This window comes from Aspergillus multicolor (genome assembly GCF_047715735.1).
Source record: "Aspergillus multicolor strain CBS 133.54 unplaced genomic scaffold BDW74scaffold_15, whole genome shotgun sequence".
Taxonomy (NCBI): Eukaryota; Fungi; Ascomycota; class Eurotiomycetes; order Eurotiales; family Aspergillaceae; genus Aspergillus; species Aspergillus multicolor.
Window position 1 is genome coordinate 461788 of NW_027395966.1, and position 17463 is coordinate 479250.

Genomic DNA, 17463 nt, shown 5'->3' on the forward strand with positions numbered 1-17463 from the left:
GATCGGTACTTTTGTACGGAGTAGGTGTAGCTAGAGCTCATCCACTAAGTCCACTTCGGAAATATATTTTGATCCAGGCCTATCTACGGAGTATGCCCAGCATTCCGCAGGCGCACCAACAACGGTCAAAAGAGAAGTAAATCCTTCACTAGCCGGTGGCTTGCCACTGCCCACTGGTAGTCTTATTGCTTCACATAATAAAAAAAAACATACCATGCCCGTTTATCACAATAGCACTAAAAGATCCTTCTCCGTAGCCGGATTTCGGGTCCGCTCTGCAGCGTGCACGGTGCAACACGGACCCGATGATTATGATTCTGAGGATATATAGCCTGTAGTATACTTGAGTAGGGCATTTATATAGATAAAGTATAGAGTACCCTATTCCGCGGACTATATAGAGACGTGTATCCGGGATATTAATGTTACACTGTTCGTATTCACTAGCGCCACCCGACTGGGGAGTCAAAATACATAAGTGAGCTATCACATCCCGATAACTGGGTTACGAGGTGTTTGTGAGTTGCGCTCGACTAGCTCTCAAACCTGACGGTCTAGAGCCTTGAGCCTGGGCTCGTGGCCAAGAATCAAAGCCATCGCCAACTGCTATAGCGCGTATGAAAACCTCGGTAGATACTCAACACCTGTATTCAACTTCCATAAGAATAAAATAGAGATACAGCAAAAAGAGGCGGAGAGACAGAAATGAAGAAGAGATTGAGAAAGATGAAAAGAATAAGCATTAAACGATGAAAGTTCGCCCCATATACAAAAGATCCAAAAAGTAATGCAAATGCATGGTCATTCCTCTTATCATAGATAACAAAGACATTGGTATTCTTTTTGGGTCGTTCTTCGTAGTCCTCTTGATTGAGATTGAGATGGTGATTTCAATTTCTTGATTTTTGCTTTCCTTCCGGCAGACACAACTCGAAATAGAAAAAGAATAAAATAATAGGGGGAGAGGGGGGTGTTGGGGGTAAATGGTGCACCCATGCAAGGCGTCCGCGTATCGCAAAAAGTCATGGCTTCAACTTGCGTGATTTCGTTTTTTGGCGAAAGGGAGAAACATAATCGAGTCCGTATAAACGGCGCGCCTAGGAGGGCTGCCCCAAAATAACTTCTAAACTTGGCTGGATCAGAGAAAAACTTTCTTTTTGAGTAATTCTCTTAGTTGCATTGTCGTCTCATCATCCCTCATCGAATCGTAAGCCGATAATCGCACAGAACGATCAGGCCTCGTGATATAAAAGGTCGTATGCGTCTTTCGGTAAAGCAATCTAACAATTTTCGTTGTCTTCATCTCCCATTAAACGTTTACTCCACAATGATTTCCACGCCGGAACTGGTGCGCAATTCGTCACTTCCGCGCGACTGGTGTCCGTTGTTTCGTCGAAAACCTGGGCCCTTTTCGGGCATGGGGCCTCTCGGCTGCCTAATAGGCATGCGCTCCTGTGACTGACCGTCAAATCCAACTCCGATGGTGCGGTTACTACCAATAGGGCCAGCGCTAGAAGGTTGACTTTCCGGCTGCTCCCAAGAGAACATACCCCTCAATCGCCTCGGGCTCGCATTCGGCCCTCCAATTCCAGTTCCCAAAGAAAGGCTGCTCAAGCTGTTGACCAAGAGACCGTCATCCCGCTGCATACCGAGGGAGGAGCCAGACGGCGCAGGCGTCAAGGTTGGCGTATTGGATGCAACACTGGTCGATCCATCGTAATGCTGAAGGCGTGCGCCGTTTGATTGCAGAGCAGCCGGGAAGCTGGCCGAGGACGGGACGGGGGAAGGAGTGTAAGAACGCAGGTCAGCGAACGATTTAGCTGCGCGAAGATTTTGTGTGTTTCCGAAACCGGCAGAAGAGTCCAAGACTCCCAAGAAGCCCGAGGATGGCTGCCCACGAAGGGTATTGAAATGAGCAGCTCCTTCGTTGCGCGCCTCGCTGAAATCAATAGTCGCTGCGCGGTTGAGCCCGCGACGAGCAGTTTCCGCGGGCTGAACAGCGGCGGGGATGGCAGACAAGGGGGGGCTCACATTCTGGCCTGGAGCAACCTTGAAGACCTGGACCTGGCGTTGGTCTCCACTCCCGCGAGACGCGTGGCCGAGACCCATGTTGTGAGCGAGAGTGTGCACAGTGCGGCGCTGAACGGGGGTAAGGTTCGGCGGGAAGATAACCGAGTCGCGACCGGTATCTTCCTTGAACAGCAGGAGCTGGGAATAGTACGATAGAGTCTGAGTATCGTTCAGATCAACATCTAGGAAACAGGATAGCGTTAGTGAGCGAACATGAGTCGGATGATAGGTGGCGCGCTAACATAACTCACCAAGCTTCTGACCACGCTGGGAGACCGGCGATGGGGAAGTAGCCGGGATATGTGATGTCAAGGACGACATGGAACTCTGGGTCTGAAGCTGCGACGTTGCCATAGGACGGTGCTGTTCCTCAAGTTGGCCGCGACGCTCACGCTTCTCGCGCTCGATACGTTCGCGTTCCTGAAGGGGAAGCATCTTCTTGTATTCGACCCTCAACTTTCGACCCTGTAGTTCGAAATGGTTGAGCACCTCGATCACGGTCGCGGTCTCCTCCGCCGAGGTGAAGTTGGCAAAAGCCAGACCGCGGAATACACCATTGTCGAAGTGGTAGTTGAACGCATACGGCAAGGGCAGGTTCAACTCGGTCATCAGCTGAACGAGCTGTTCCTTCTTGACAGCGAAGGGAATGTTCTTAATAACGATCGCGGTAGGAATTAATTCGTCATCGGCCTCCGACGGACCCGCGTCTCGCATCGAGGCTTGGAGGGGAGCGGACCCAAGGTTGGAAAACGGGCTGGGAAGTCCTGGCTGTTGATCTAACCAAGTCTAAGCACCAGAAGTTAGTAAAATCATAACCTCAAAATCAACAAATATATGAACCCCGTCACATACAGTGGGCAGACCGGCTCGAGCGCTGCGAGGGGCAGTCTTCAGGCTTGCGGAAGCCGAGCGGATACCACCGAGTGCCTGAGCGTTGGCGAAACCATTCGGATTCCATGTCTGCGAGCCAGGGAGATCATAGGCATAGGAAGGGTTATGTAGCGACGGGTTCAGACGGTCGAGATTGCGATCGTAGCGAGCCATGGGATCGTCATACAAGTTAACGGGCATCGGACCGTAGGCGTCAAATTGTCGCGAAGGTTGGCGATGAAGAGGCTGTTGATGGCGCTGAGAGCCGGGGGAACGCGAGGAATTGTCGTGATACATTTCCTGGGCTTGTTGATAACTCATGGTGGCAGAAAAATGGAGAATTCTCAACAAGCAGCCAAACCGAAGAATGTGACGCTGGAGCCCACCACAACAATCCCGATAAATACGATGCGATAGAGTGCGAGCGAACTACTCAGTCATAGGAGCGATCGAGCAGGCGGAAGATAAAATTTGACGAGTCCAGGATCAACCAAGGGATGTTGACAGCCACGTTAGGGCGAGTGACGGAAGAAACTAAGCGGAGATTTTCGACTCTGGGAAGGGGGATGGGTGGCCGGGGCTTGTCTCGAATCGGCCCGGGGGAGGGGCGTTGCAAGAAGCCTCTGCTTGAACAGTGCACCAAGGGTAGAGCGAAAACAAGTCGACGATGCGAGGTTGATCAGGTAGTCCGATCAAACTCTGAACCGTCTCGTGGCTGGCGTGTCTTCAAAGCCTGGGGAAGGGAAGGGAGGAGTGGTTTAGGCGTGGATTTCTGGCCTTCTTTCTGGCACGAACATCAGAAAAACAATCAAAAACACCGCAAAAAGAAAGCAGGGCGAAGATGGATAGCGGGATAAATGAGAAGCGAAGAAAAAGAAAAGAAAGATCGCCACAGCCTGGGATGACCGGGACGATGGAGATGGATGGGGGGAGGAGAAGAGGATAAGGTTAGGTTGAGACGAGGGGAGCGAAGGGAAGGAAATAATGCAAATTGTTACCTGCTTGCTTTGCTTGCTCCAGTCTCAGTCAGTCAGTCACCGTGACAAAATTCCCGGACGGCACGCCTAGTCAGTCCCGCAAACCACACACTGGGGACAGTAACAAGATGGACAGGTCGTTTCTGAGGCGAAACAAGGACGCTCAGGAACAACCAACGATGATCGGATCTCTCAAATGCAGACCAGGCCGCAGATTATCTAGACTCCTGCACTGGCAGAAAGAGCAGGCGAATTAAAGGGGCGGAACGAGGTTATCCAATGACCTGTCGCTAGTCGCTTTTTCTGTTTGGTTTGGGTTGGTGGTGGTTGTGGGTTTGTGGATCGAAGGTTGTCCTCTACCAAAAATGCCTGTCGTCCTCTTTGCAGGTGACGGGGAGAAGGTCTTGGATTCGTGGTCGGTCGAAGCGAATCGAGTCGGTGGCTGATGGGAGAGTATGCAGGATGCAGTATGCGGCAGCAGCAATGAAAGAAACAAGGGGCTTGTCGTCGAGTAGTTTAAGAATGTGATTATCCAAAAGATGGGCGAGGTATCGGTCTGATTCTTCAAGGTCTGAAAGCTCACAACAGCAGCATGAACGACTGCGGCAGCTCTATATAGTGTTTGGCCCACGGTACTTCTGGCACGAGCGCTGTAAATCATTCTATTTTCTGCCTAGAACCTTTCTCCCCCCTATTCTTCTTCCTGTATTTTTGGGTCTCCTAGACGGAAATGACCTCGACTTGACGGCATCCACCTGCTGATTGCTTGGTGTCAAGTTGATGACTGCATTCCTTCTCTCGCAGGTCGTCGAGTCGACCTGCTGTGTTTGCCTCTGCTGTCGGCTGCACCTGCTCGCCCACCGTCCTCTGTACAACCTCAATCTGCGCAGATGAGATCCGACGGCATCGTCGCCCATCCGCGTCATGGCCTCGATCTTAGCCTCAGTCCATGTCGGCTCGGTAGCATCTCTCATCCTTCCGGTGCTAAAGCGATGCTATTTTAGCAACCTCCTTTTGCGCGAGCGTGATGTGATGGGGCGGTGCTAGTTCCTTCCTCAGGGGGACTCTATCCTTTGCCACTCTTTGACGGCTCTGGAGCCTCTCGCTGGACACTCAGCTCGTCTCCCCAACTCGTTCCCAGAATCGGGCTCGCCTCCTGACTCCAGGCGATTCAATCCGCTGCTGCAAACGCCTGCTTGCCGGTCCGGGCCTCGCGGGAGGTTCCATCTATCCCAAGTTTCCAGCATGCTGAGCTCGTTGAAAATCCCAAACGGATTGTCGGAGATCCGCAGGTGTGGGTATGATGTTCCAGATTGGCTTCAGCTTCTCCCTGAAAAGGAGCTCATACCCACTCGAGCTCCATGCTCTTCTCTTTGAACCCCATTTTCCCGAATAGCTTATTTGCATTACCGCTAGCAGCCCAGAGCTCTTTGTTCTTTGCTGTCAGTCACGATACATACGTACCGAGCACGTATGGGGAGAGCCCAAAGGCAAGACGCACGCCTTGTTGCCATAGCCTCCGTATGATCTCTCTTACGGAGATGAGATCTGCCCCTTGGACAGACCGAGACCCTCCTTACTTCCGTATCCGCAGTCACCCAGACAGAAATGCTCGTTGCTGCAGCACTACAAACGGAGAAATGCTCGCTGTCTTTCACTCTGATCTTCTATTCGAGACACGCCTGAGTCTCAACTATTGACCCCGGACCCGGGGATTCCCTATTCGAGCCATCTCCAACTGTTGTGCTTCGACCTCGTCAGTACAGCTGTTTTACCTTTGGCAACCCCTTTTCTTCAAGCTGCAAAGAGATTCCCACTCTGATGCTCGACTCTTCGAACCAACGAGTCCGCCCCTGGGGCCCTCTTCCTCAGTTTTTCCAAATATGAGCTCATCATCCCATCAGTTTCGACAGCCTGCCGCATGCCCTCCTTCCTACTCCGTTAATGATCTGGCCTACGGATACTGATATGCAAATGCTCATCATGCTGACAGTGCTCCGTCGCGACCCGCGCCGTTCACGCCTAACGCTCGAGCTAGAAGCCGCTAGATTGTCACCAGAACCCGCTGATGGAGTCGCCCCAGTCCCGACTATTTATCGCTGGCGGGTCAGTTGAGGGCCCAAGGCGAATGAAGGCTGAATATGGAGAGTGCACATTGCACAATCGCATTGGCAGGAGAGCTCTCGTTCTCCACAATGGCGACGGCGTCTGTCACCTAGACCACGCTGCGCAGTGCGAGTGTCAGAAGATGGCTATGGATGGAATAATCTTCGGGGCTTCTAACCTTCTCTCTAGCCCCTAATGCGTCAACTAGATCACCTTATTCGCCCGATGAGATGACCATTGTCCCGAAATTAATCAGAATCCCGGAACCGGAATACCGGGCCATCCCATCCGCGTGGTTCCTGGATCCTGGGACATGGTTAGTCTGGAGATCCCCGGTCTTAGGAAAACACTGCCACAATCACCGTGGCACCAATCTCCAGCGCTCCGCAATCGTACTCCGTAATATAGCCCTGCGAGAAAGGGGCAGGTGGACGGCAATCCCAAGGGCAATTCTCGGAGTCTACTCTCTCAGCCTGACTACTGCAACGCCGGATGACCTGTACTCCGTACGTTCTGTAGCAGGGCGTGTATGCAGTGTCCATATGACAAATCGGATAAGTGATGTAATTTTTTAGAACACGCTGGAGCTTTTTCTATCATCACCTGAGGCCGTTTTGACGGTTCCTGGTTGGAGAATTGCCCACATAACTCGGATCTTGCGCACAGAAAAACAGTCCGGTCCAAACACAATGAGGTCTTGGATTTTCAACAACACTAGGACTTGACAATTGGATACTCAAGAGAGAGAATTCCCTCATGTTGACTGGTCCCGCGACACATGCAATAAGAGATCCGACGTATCTCAAGGCTCGAGCACAGCCAAGTCAACGCACCCACTCGTCCCCTCCTCACTTGCAGATGAGATCTGCGCCTAATGCAATGCAATCTGCACCTACGCCACGCCGTCGTTTTCAATCTGCGACCTAACATGGACGGTTTAGATGGGCTGTTTTAGCATCGAATTCTGAGAAGAGTGCTCGATGATTGCAATCTTTATGCTAATAAGCAGGTGAATTCAGGTAGTCGAAATACTCCTAGTCCTTGTTCTACATCCACGGTGATTCTCACCAGGATCATTTAGCTATTAAATCATACTTTGCTATATGAGTAAGGCTACAGCAAAGACAGTTAATGCTTATTGCGTTGACAGTATGTGGCATATCGTGCACTCGTAAGGATACTGGGTTCTACGCAGGTTCGTTTGAGCCGCTATAGTACAATGGCCAAGCCTTTAGGGGTACCGAAATGAGTGATAGGAGAGAAGTTGAAGTTCAATAAGCTAGACTTTTACGTCTTGCATGTTTTACAGATTGGACCAAGACGGAAAGAAAAGCAAGATGCGCATGCTGGAACCACAAATTTTAATGAACTTACCTACCAAGCACTGGATCAAGAGCTCGGCCTGACCTTCCAGTGGCATGATAACGTCGATGAAATACCCAAGAATGTACAGGCTTCAAGCCATTAGAAAGAAGCGGCCTCGTGATACGGACAGTCTAAGCAGTTGGTTTTAGGATGAAGACATTTCTTCGCGAGCCTCCTCCGCCACTGCTGCTGCTACTACTGCCACTGCTACTGCTGCCACTGCTACTGCTGCCACTGCTACTGCTGCCACTGCTACTGCTGCCACTGCTACTGCTGCCACCACTGCTGCTGCCGCCGCCGCCGGAGGACGAAGGTTGATAGGAAGTAGTCTGGAGGCTGCAGGCAGTGAGCATGTCATAGGCATCTGTCGAGATAGGTTAGCCAAGTGCAAGCACGGAGGTAAGAAGTAGGACGAGAGCATCATCCACCCACCGTTGTCATGAGGACCAGTATCGCTATTATCATCGTCATCGTCATCGTTGTCATCACCGTCGTTATCGTTGTCGCCTTGTGGATGATTTGACCTGTACTGCGCAGTGCATGCTTCGCACCTGGATATGATGTTTCGTGCATCATCCGCATCGCAGATACACTGAGCTTCGGACGCGCTATCAACATGTTGTCTGTCGCACCGTTGGGAGATGCTCATGAGCGGATCGCAGGCTGAATGGCAGTCAGTGGGAACATCGTTCCGGTATATGTCTGCCCCAGAGGCGATATTGCCCGCGAGAATGAGGCTGGAAACGGTGAACAGTTGCTGAAGGCGCATGATGGTAATGAATGTTGTCTGATTTGAGGACGGGTGAAACTGGATAGCAGTAAGCTTCAAGGTCAGTTTGGGGCTCTACTCCATTTATGCTCCAAACTAACACTCTATTGCGCGTCGATTGCGTTTCTTCCAGTGAGTTCCAAATATCAACCTTGGGAATGACAGTGCCGAGACTGGTGCTCCTCGCTGATCGCCATAGCTTGGTAGATGATGTCTAGTGAGATATGCATGCTAAGCCTCCCGGAGAGTCCTCGGTCCCAGGCGCATCGCGTGGCATGCAAGGGCGTGGAAAGTCCAGGGTAGTCAATGCCAACAACCGCTCGGAGCTTGAACGGAGCCCTGACATTCGGGAAAGCAAATGAGACAAAAACAGCTGAGCCTGGTCGAGGCTTTAGCTGAAGTTAAACTTTCTTTATGTGGCACTGTCGCCCATTTGTGGTTTCTCCTGCACCACAGGGTATCTAAAGATAGAGCTCATCGTTGGCCCGGCTGAGAAGCTTACATTTCCAGAAATACGGTGCCATGAAAGCTCGAAGTTGAATCAGCCGTTAGCCGCCAGCAGTGGCGTGTAGAGAGTTTGAGATAGTGTGGTGCGGTCTCGTTGTTTGCAAGATGGTACGATGTGGTGGGCCTCTACCACAATCATAAGTGGCTCCGAGCAGGCTCATCAATCGCAGCAATGACATCTTCCTTGGCCCACAGCTAGCTGCGTGTATGGTCTCCGAAAGGAAGCTTTGAATTGTAGAACGAAGATATCACATGGAGCTGATTGGATCGGAGCTCCCCGCAGCTGGTTTGATAACCCCGCATAGCTCCAACCCCCAGTCTGGACCTGACGCCTGGTCCTTTGCGCGACCTTGTTCCTCAAACAGAAACTGAGTGCGACATCGGTGAAGAATGGCTCGAAGTGCGCTGGCAAGAATGTCGTGGGAAGGCTATACCTTGCGTTCGCCTCAGCATGCGAACGCCGCCTTCATCCCGACCATTGTCTATGGCACAGCGTGGAAAAAGGATCGGACAGCGGACTTGGTACACCAAGCAATTAAAAGCGGCTTCCGCGCCGCTGACACAGCAGCCCAGCCAAAGCATTACCGTGAGGATCTGGTGGGTGAAGGCATGCGTAGGGCCCTGGGGGATGGAATTGTTCGTCGCGAAGATCTATACGTATGTTGGCGCCAAATAAACCTCTTGGACTTGGAGACTAAACCGCCATTAGATCCAAACCAAGTTTACCTCTGTACAGGGACAGAATCGAGATGATATGCCTTACGATCCCAATGTCAGTGTGGCAGATCAAGTTCACGCCTCAGTGAGATCGTCCCTCTACAATCTTCGCTCGTCCGCCTCGCCCGGAAGTGCCAAGGAGACGTATCTTGATGCTCTCGTACTTCACTCCCCTCTGCCGACTATGGCTCAGACAATCGAGGCATGGTCTACATTGGAGACATATGTTCCTGATCGGATACGCCATTTGGGTATATCGAACACCACATTGCCGGTCCTGAGAGAGCTGGTGTCGTTGGCCAAGGTAAAGCCCGCGGTGGTACAAAACCGGTTCTATGGCGGGACCCAGTTCGATGTTCCGCTCCGCGCATACTGCCGCGAGCACGAGATTATATATCAGAGTTTCTGGACACTGACGGCAAATCCAGAGCTGGCTCAATCCGAGCCGGTTATTTTCCTTGCTCGAGATGCGGGCGTCTCATCAGCTGCAGCCTTGTACGGCCTTGTCCTGAGCCTCGGGCAGACAACAATCCTGAACGGAACCACTAAAGAGGAACATATGGAGGCAGATTTGGCTGCGCTCAAAAGCCTGCAGCTATTCTCCAGCGAGAACCCTAATAAGTGGCATGGTGTGGTTGAAGACTTTGCGCAGCTCACTGGAGACCATGTCCTTTTATAATGAGCTTTGTATGTAAATCAAGGCACGGGAAAAAGACGCCTTGCCGGATTGGGGAATATCGAGTCCGCACGTGAAAGCCATGACTCAGCTTCTCAGCCAATCAGCGCTGCTCCTAGCTTTGGCCTCATCGTCGCCCGCCAAGATCATTGACAGAAAGAAAATCTGTCCAGCTTTCTAGTTGCATGCTTTGTTTCCCATCTTCATAGACTCCAGCATTGCAAGCTGCTCTGTATTCCACTATAGCCACATACTTAATCCCCGCTCTCCCAAGTCTGTCACTGATCGTTTCTGTCATCTTACTCTCTCCACCGCCCTGGCCAGTGGGACGTTCCATCAGCATTTTCTCCATCACCGCCGGCCTTTCTGCAGGCTGTCGATATCAGTCCAACAGACCAGCCTTGGTGCTGGATGACAATTAATTCGTCTGCCGCATATCGTTCTTACAGATAGTCCCGTCGCTTGCTGAACCAACAGTCGTTGCTCTTTATCCACCTGTCACCTTCCTATCCCCCCGTTCGCTCTCCGCTTCAGTGTTGATTGCGCCCGTCGCGTATCCGCGATCCATCATCTATTTCGTGCTATCGGCCCTCTTCTCCCAGCCCATATCGTGTTTCTATCATTCGTCCCAGTGTTCTACATGAAATACACAAATACATCTGTTGAGACGATCTGACGGCACTACTCATTATTGCCCTCTTGTCGAAAACTTCTGTCGGGTCGCATTCCTCTACTTACACCCCCGCAATACCTCCCGCTAAAGGCTAGGACGTCGGATTCGATTTTTCATCTTCGCTAGATCGCACGATAGCACGACCCCGTCGGAACGATCCCTCGGGCAAGGCAACGGTCTGTTCTACGAACACTAGAAGACAGCACCTCCCGACCGTTGACCGTTTGATCGCCCGCAATGAGCCCTCAAGGAATAACTCGCAAGAGACCTGCCCCCGGCACATCACCCGCTGTCCATCCGCAGCTGGGCCAGCTGCCAAATTATCATCAAACATCCGGAGCGCCTTTGTCCAATGACCAATTTTTACAATGGGGTCAAACCTCTTCGCCGAACGCCGTGCCCCCCGTATCCTTTCCCGACACAACTTCCTACAACACCGGTGCTATACCCACATCAGCCCATGATCTTTCCGGTGTCTCTACCACATCCAATCAAGTTGCACGTAGGCAAACCCCGAACCAGATGGTGAGTCGGGGTCGCAGTTATGAACAGCCATCGGCACCTACTCCGGACCAAAACAATGTGCCTGGAGAGTCCGGGGGTTGGTCCGAAAGCTTAGAGGAACTCTACAAACGTGCGTTGGCTGCCAAAAGGGAGGCACAGGCCAAGAGGAAACAGATTCCGCCATTCGTACAGAAGCTGAGCAGGTATGTTAGGTATTACCTGGTCGGCTGCTAGCTGCTAACTCTGCGCTCTTAGCTTTCTCGACGAGTCGAAGAACACCGAATTGATCAGATGGTCTGACGACGGAAACTCATTCATCGTGCTGGATGAGGACGAGTTCGCCAAAACGTTGATTCCAGAATTGTTCAAACACAATAACTATGCCTCTTTCGTTCGACAGTTGAATATGTATGGTTTTCACAAGAAAGTCGGTCTTTCTGATAACTCCATGCGCGCGAGCGAAAGAAAGAACAAAAGTCCCAGTGAATACGCCAACCCCTACTTCAAACGTGGACACCCTGATCTGCTATGGCTCATTCAGAAGCCCAAGAATACAGCCGGACAGGGAGCAAAGTCTGGCAAAGGCTATGTCCGTGTGAAGACGGAAGATGCTGAAAACGAAACAGAGGACTTTGGCGATGACAATGTCGGGGCGTCGCGGGACGATAGTTCCCGTAACCGACAACTGTCTCTGATTGCACAACAACCCTCTTTACCGAAGGATCAGTTCACCAGCGTCTATCGGGAGCTACAAGCAATTCGCCAACAACAGCAGATTATCTCCACCACGATAAGCAAACTACGGAGAGAGCACGAACAACTCTATGCACAAGCAGCGAACTTCCAGGAGCAGCATACTCGCCATGAGAACTCGATCAATGCGATACTTACCTTCCTTGCCACTGTCTACAACCGGAGCCTTCAGGGCCAGGAAGGCCAGAACCTCGCAAATTCTTTCGCTGGTGCGATCTCCCAGGATCAGGGGAATATTGTCGATATGGGCGATGGATACCCATTTGGCACACTTGGCGCCACCTCCATGAACAGCCCTGGCGGACCCCGATCAATGAAGAAGCAACAGCTACTACTCAAGGCACCGCCGGGGCCTGGTCGTGCGTCGACGCTCTCGCCTGCCGCAAGTGCATACGAGCGCTCACAGTCTCGTAACCACTCGCGGCAGCAAACCACCTCTCAACCCGGGCAAGTCGAGGAAGTTTTCGATAGTAATAGCCCGCGTTCAAAGGACTCTCCTTCTTCACAAGGGCAGCAATATCCGCAGCGTGACATCATGTCCGTCATTCAGACTGCCAATGCGCGCAACGGGATTCCAACCTCTTACAGCGATTTCCCGAACGTGCTATCGTCACTCGAGACATCTGGCGGCAATGTCCCTCTCACTTCTAACCAGCGTGCAGACATGCTTCGTCTTATGGCCAACGAGACCGGCACGGACGATGCTGGCGGGACAATGTCTCAGAACAATGCTCTGATTAGCCCGGCACCACCACCAATGCCGAGCAATTACTCGTCGCGTCTTGCGGACACTCGGTCTGAAATCGACAACCTGATGAAGATGCAGGCCAAGCAAGACCGCTCCGTACAGAACTTGACTAACCTGTTACAACCACTCAGCCCAAGCGGTACCATTCCCGGTATTGGAGCCGATGGGAGCATCCCACCGCCCCCGCTTGAACTAGACCATATCTTCAACGATGACTACTTTACAGACTTTGCGGACTATGGCCAACAAAACATAGGGAATATAGATCTCGGAGACTCAACGGGCGCTGGCCAGGTGCCTACAACAGAATCAGCAGCTGCAGATGACATGGCCATCAAACACGATGGAAACGACCTTTTCGATTTTGACCATCTACCCGGTGATGACCTCTTTCCAGGGACAAACCAGCATCAATCGAGCCCTGGCTACTTTCAACAATTCGATAATAACGGCTATGGGGCCAACTCGACTAACGTTGCTGACGCAAATCCAGGCATCAACGGGCCCGGAAGGGTTGTGGAAACTCTGACGGATAGCGAAGCCACCAGCCCCAGCAATCCCGTCGATGATCCGTACGGTGCCGGTCTATTTGACACAGGAGACGGGCCTCAGGGAGGGGAAAACGGTGTGAAGCGGAGAAAGAAAGCTTGATGCTTTGTCTTCTATCAGTATATACTTCTCTCTTATTCCTATGTCATCCTCTCCGTGGGACCTTCCAAGCAGAGCTTCAAAGGATCTGCACAAAGCGTATACCTCGCTTTGCTTTTCTAGATAGAACACTCATCTACATCCTATGGAGCCAAGAATACAGCGGCGCTGGGATATCAAAAACAAAAGCACATGGCTGTACTTGCCTCAATATCATGTATTAATGGCGGGTTCATTGTATGCAGAAGGTTGCTGTACGCACTTTTGTTTGTGGCATCAATTCCTTTGCTTGGCTCGTTCCTGGAGAGAGGCTCATAGGTATTACTAGTCCTTGCACTGCTTAACGATTGTTCCATCTGCCTGGCAAGGCTGACTCCTCCAGCATCTCATGATTGACCTTCTTCCATGGGCAGCACTGCCATATTCAGTGTTTGTATCACCAATTGTCCCTGCCTGGTACCTGCAGACTGAAAGCCCAATCATCCGCACCCATTGTCCCAATCACAGTACTACCCAATATCCTCATCTAGTTCCCGATAAGATCATGTCTAAATTGAAGAACATCATCACCAACCATTTCGGTACTGGTGCATCCTCGTCCCCTTCTTTCTCCTAACATGTCCCTTCCTAACTCCGAGGAGAAACAACAACCCCCCTCGCCGCCGCTTCTTCCTCAAAAAGTATAAGCTCAGTTACAGCAGCCGTCCATCGGAACCACTCCCTAAGCGCCGCTGTTGGCTAACTCCATCCCCGAAAAGGTCATCGTCGCCATCAAGATCACGACCAGGGCTCAATGGGATATCTATGTTTAAGTCCAGGAAAACTCGCATGACCGTTACTCCCTTGCATTCAATTAATCAGCGTCATTGGGAAAGTATCTTGAAATCGTATCTCTAGAGGTAAGCAAGATCTAATACTGATATTTGAATTCATCGACGTGACTTAGATAGTACAGATATTCTAGATACACAAACATAGTCCAATAAGGGTCATCCAAGCAAGAGCCAGGACATAAAGAAAGTAGAGAAGAAAAAGAAAACACTCGTAAGGGTCTCGCGACCCGAATCATAACCCTGCGTTAAGCCATACATATCCAGTTCTTGTGCTTGTCATACTCGAAAATAAACAGATTAGGTCGGTCCACGAGCAGGTCAGGTATACAGAGCAAAAGGTAAGAAGACAGGTCGTGCATATTCGTGTCCATATATACAGCGGTTGAGTCCAGCACCAGGAAGGAAGCGAAGGCGTAGAAAGTATCCGGTGTGGCTATGTTTTTTTTTTTTTTGTTTTTTCTCCCCCTTTTGTAGAGGCAGATCAGTCGTTCTTGCTGTCCTTTCCAAGGCCAGGAGAAGCCAGGGGGCTACGGTTCGACGAAAACTGCAGACTCCGTTCCCATTCTGCCATGAGGTTCGAGGCCGTCCGGTTGAGTTTTGAGGGCGCGGCTTGCGTCAGTGCAGGCCAAGGGATGCCGTCCGAGACGCTGGGGTCTGGGATGTCGTGGCGCCAGTCGCCGAAGCTGTGATTGTTAGTGTTACTGATACAAACAAGAGCCAGGAGCGAGACAAAATAAAAAGAAAAGTAACTTCACGCTTGCAAAAGCCAAATCAACCTACCTAGTGCTGGTCCTTGGACTACTGAACTGAGTGACCGGCGAGTGATCCTGCCTCGACTCGATAGTGGAGCGGCTCGAAGAGGGCGTGTGCGATTTCGGTTTGTGCGTTGGCTGCGGCGTAGTATCCCAGTCATCCCAGGTTTCGTCCGCGTCGAGCGTGGTGGGAGCGCTGGGCTTGAGACTGTGACTGCGACTGTGTGACCCGCTGGGGGTTGAGGGGGTTCTGCGAGCGTTTGGGCGCTGCTGCCCAGAAGAATCAATGCCGAATTCACTCCAGAACGACGCGTCTATGTCCGCCGACTTGGAGCCTTTACCAGTAGCTTTTGATGTCCCGGAACTCCTGCCCGAGGATGAGCGCGACGACGCCTTGCCACTGCCTGTTTGTACAGAGAGTCGGTCTCGGCTGCGCGAGGTCGAGCTAGAGCCGCGGTAGCGAGGCGACATTGTGCGTGATTCGGTGGCGTTGATTCCTTCGTCGCCGACTGTTGCTTGTCTAATGTCTTCCAGGAACGTCCAGAGTCCCTCTCGCAGGTCTGATGCCATCTGCTTGCCAGTCCGCATGAGGGTGTCTCGGGACGCAGGGGAACCTGGCGTGGTCTTTCGCCACTGACTGACCATGTCTTCGGTTGGCGTCGTGGGAGAACGGATAGGAACCCGATCAACGGATGGCATGGTGGCTGATCGCGGAGGCCGGCCTACACGATCACTATCCACATGGCTCGAGCCAGACTCGGACAGCTTGCTGCTCATCGAGCCGGTGGTGGGAGAGAGCAAGGACAAAGCTCGCGTATGAGAGCCCTGAAAGACCCGTCTTCCATTCGACGACACAGACGCTCCATTGGAAGCTGCAGCTGCAAGCAGACTCTGACGTCGCTCCAGCTCCCGGCTGAGTCGAACTTGAGGCGGGACTGCGGAGCTTACACTGCCGCTGAAACTTGTCTCCCTGCTATGTGTGCTCGCGGCGCTTGAACCGGCGACCCTGTCCGGAGACCTAAGGGGCAACATGGCCTCCGCGCGATGGTTGACTTCCGTCCGTTTTCTTGTCCTTTCCGACGTTGTCCATTGTTTCTTCAACGAGTCCAGCTCTGCCTCCGCCCGGTGTAGTTCCTCACGCAACTCTAAGACCCTCCGTTCCTGAGACGCAATTGCAGTCAACAAACTCGTACCGTCATCTTGACCGTCGAATGGAGGGGTGGCTATGGTGTGAACGGGGGAATGTCGCGCGGCGGAAGATCGGGTCACAGGTGTCATGGATCCAGATGACGAGGCCGATGCACTGGGATCGAAAGCTGCTGTGTCGATATTGATGGGAAAGTTCAAGGTCAATCGTTTTGTATGTCGAGCGGCATTGTGAGGACGAGGAGGGAGCGATGATCGCTTGGAGGGCATCTGCCGGGGCGAGGGTAGTGGTTCATTATTCGTAGAGCTGGTCGAGACCCCGATTGTTTGGGACGCTCCCGGCGTCGATGTCCGGTCCATCACCGGGGAATTTTCCATCGCGGAGCACCAACGACGAAGCGGAGCAAAGCAGGAAAATTTAACGCGGCGACAGCGGTACGATCATGGCATCCCTGCGGGCGACGGAGCAGCGGAGAATCGAAAGACGAAGCGAGTGAAGGCGAAAAGCGAAGGGACGAACGATAACAGGCGAGAAAAGAGCGTGGACGTAACGAGATACGTTTAGGATGGAGCAATGGAATAGTAAGAAAAGAAATCAGGAGAATTCGAAGAATAATTGCCCTCGCCGTCGCCCGTCGAAGCCCAGACCGTCGTTAAATTAGTGTTGGTGCAGCCACGCGTATCCTTTCCGTTTCAGCTAGCTCAGGGGCCGATCGGCAGACGGTGAGGCAGGGATATTTATGTGACAACGGCGGTACTAAAATAACGATAGGGATCCATCCGGGAGATAAAGGATTGGATGCGATTGCGCGTTGAAGAATTGTTGGGGGCCGTTGGTGTTGAGTAGTCTCGCCCACGAAGCAAGGAGGACCTCGAGGGAGCTCATGGTTGACAGCTTCAGCATTGTCCACCTGGGGCCGCTCTATCCATTCGCTTTCCGACGGGCCATTTAGACAATTATTGTTTGCGTACTGCTGCACTTGGTTTAGTGTGCTATCAAATCGTCCTGTTTGTTAACTATATATCGTGATCGAGGTCCTATCTAAATGTACAAGAAGCAAATCGCAGTCCTATAAACACCAACACCAATGTATCTCACAATATAAACGGTAGTCCAAAATGAGCAACGAAGGAAAATGAGGATGCCCTGTCAATCAGAAACAGCGGCAGATAATCACAAGCTCAAAGTGGAAAAAGATTTCAGAAGAACAAAACACAAATCCACCCAGAACCCTGTTCTGGGAATAGCACGCCAAATAGGGGCAGATTAGCTGTAGTACTGTAGTACGGAGGAGTACGGAGGAAATCGACATAGCAGACTGTTATTACTCTCCGAGTCGAAGGGATCG

General features: G+C 51.8%; 6 protein-coding genes across 6 annotated transcripts; 2 read left to right on the forward strand and 4 right to left on the reverse strand.

The window, feature by feature from the left end:
• Positions 1-1171: 1171 nt before the first annotated feature.
• Positions 1172-3261, reverse strand: BDW74DRAFT_185677 (putative R3H domain protein; the record flags this gene model as incomplete). Its single annotated transcript, XM_073731083.1, has 3 exons — positions 1172-2252; positions 2322-2856; positions 2923-3261. The coding sequence occupies 3 exons, from the start codon at positions 3259-3261 to the stop codon at positions 1318-1320; spliced, it is 1809 nt and encodes a 602-aa protein (XP_073583135.1). The 3' UTR covers positions 1172-1317.
• Positions 3262-6668: 3407 nt separating this feature from the next.
• BDW74DRAFT_30493 (uncharacterized protein) lies at positions 6669-7063 on the reverse strand. Its single transcript, XM_073732469.1, has one exon. The coding sequence runs from the start codon at positions 6951-6953 to the stop codon at positions 6738-6740; it is 216 nt and encodes a 71-aa protein (XP_073583136.1). The 5' UTR covers positions 6954-7063; the 3' UTR covers positions 6669-6737.
• Positions 7064-7519: 456 nt separating this feature from the next.
• On the reverse strand, positions 7520-8157 carry BDW74DRAFT_178988 (putative GPI anchored protein; the record flags this gene model as incomplete). The annotated part of the gene is made up of 2 exons (XM_073729333.1): positions 7520-7752; positions 7821-8157. The coding sequence occupies 2 exons, from the start codon at positions 8155-8157 to the stop codon at positions 7520-7522; spliced, it is 570 nt and encodes a 189-aa protein (XP_073583137.1).
• A 921-nt stretch (positions 8158-9078) lies between these two features.
• Positions 9079-10060, forward strand: BDW74DRAFT_168438 (putative aldo-keto reductase (AKR); the record flags this gene model as incomplete). Its single annotated transcript, XM_073726826.1, has 2 exons — positions 9079-9321; positions 9374-10060. 2 exons carry the CDS (start codon positions 9079-9081, stop codon positions 10058-10060), a joined length of 930 nt encoding a protein of 309 aa, XP_073583138.1.
• Positions 10061-10514: 454 nt separating this feature from the next.
• On the forward strand, positions 10515-13579 carry BDW74DRAFT_30520 (heat shock factor family protein). The gene is made up of 2 exons (XM_073732470.1): positions 10515-11437; positions 11490-13579. The coding sequence occupies exons 1-2, from the start codon at positions 10968-10970 to the stop codon at positions 13384-13386; spliced, it is 2367 nt and encodes a 788-aa protein (XP_073583139.1). The 5' UTR covers positions 10515-10967; the 3' UTR covers positions 13387-13579.
• A 661-nt stretch (positions 13580-14240) lies between these two features.
• Positions 14241-16783, reverse strand: BDW74DRAFT_154780 (uncharacterized protein; the record flags this gene model as incomplete). The annotated part of the gene is made up of 2 exons (XM_073724734.1): positions 14997-16783; positions 14241-14899 (listed from the first exon to the last, which is right to left on the reverse strand). Coding segments are annotated over exons 1-2 (1692 nt in total), but the record flags the coding sequence as incomplete, so codon positions are not given.
• Between the last annotated feature and the right edge of the window lie 680 nt (positions 16784-17463).

Coding starts and splice junctions, on each gene's coding strand:
- BDW74DRAFT_30493 (XM_073732469.1), bottom strand. CDS start 6,953: ATGTTAGGTCGCAGATTGAAAACGACGGCGTGGCGTAGGTGCAGATTG.
- BDW74DRAFT_30520 (XM_073732470.1), top strand. CDS start 10,968: ATGAGCCCTCAAGGAATAACTCGCAAGAGACCTGCCCCCGGCACATCA. Junction 11,438..11,489: donor TTCGTACAGAAGCTGAGCAG/GTATGTTAGGTA, acceptor CTGCGCTCTTAG/CTTTCTCGACGAGTCGAAGA.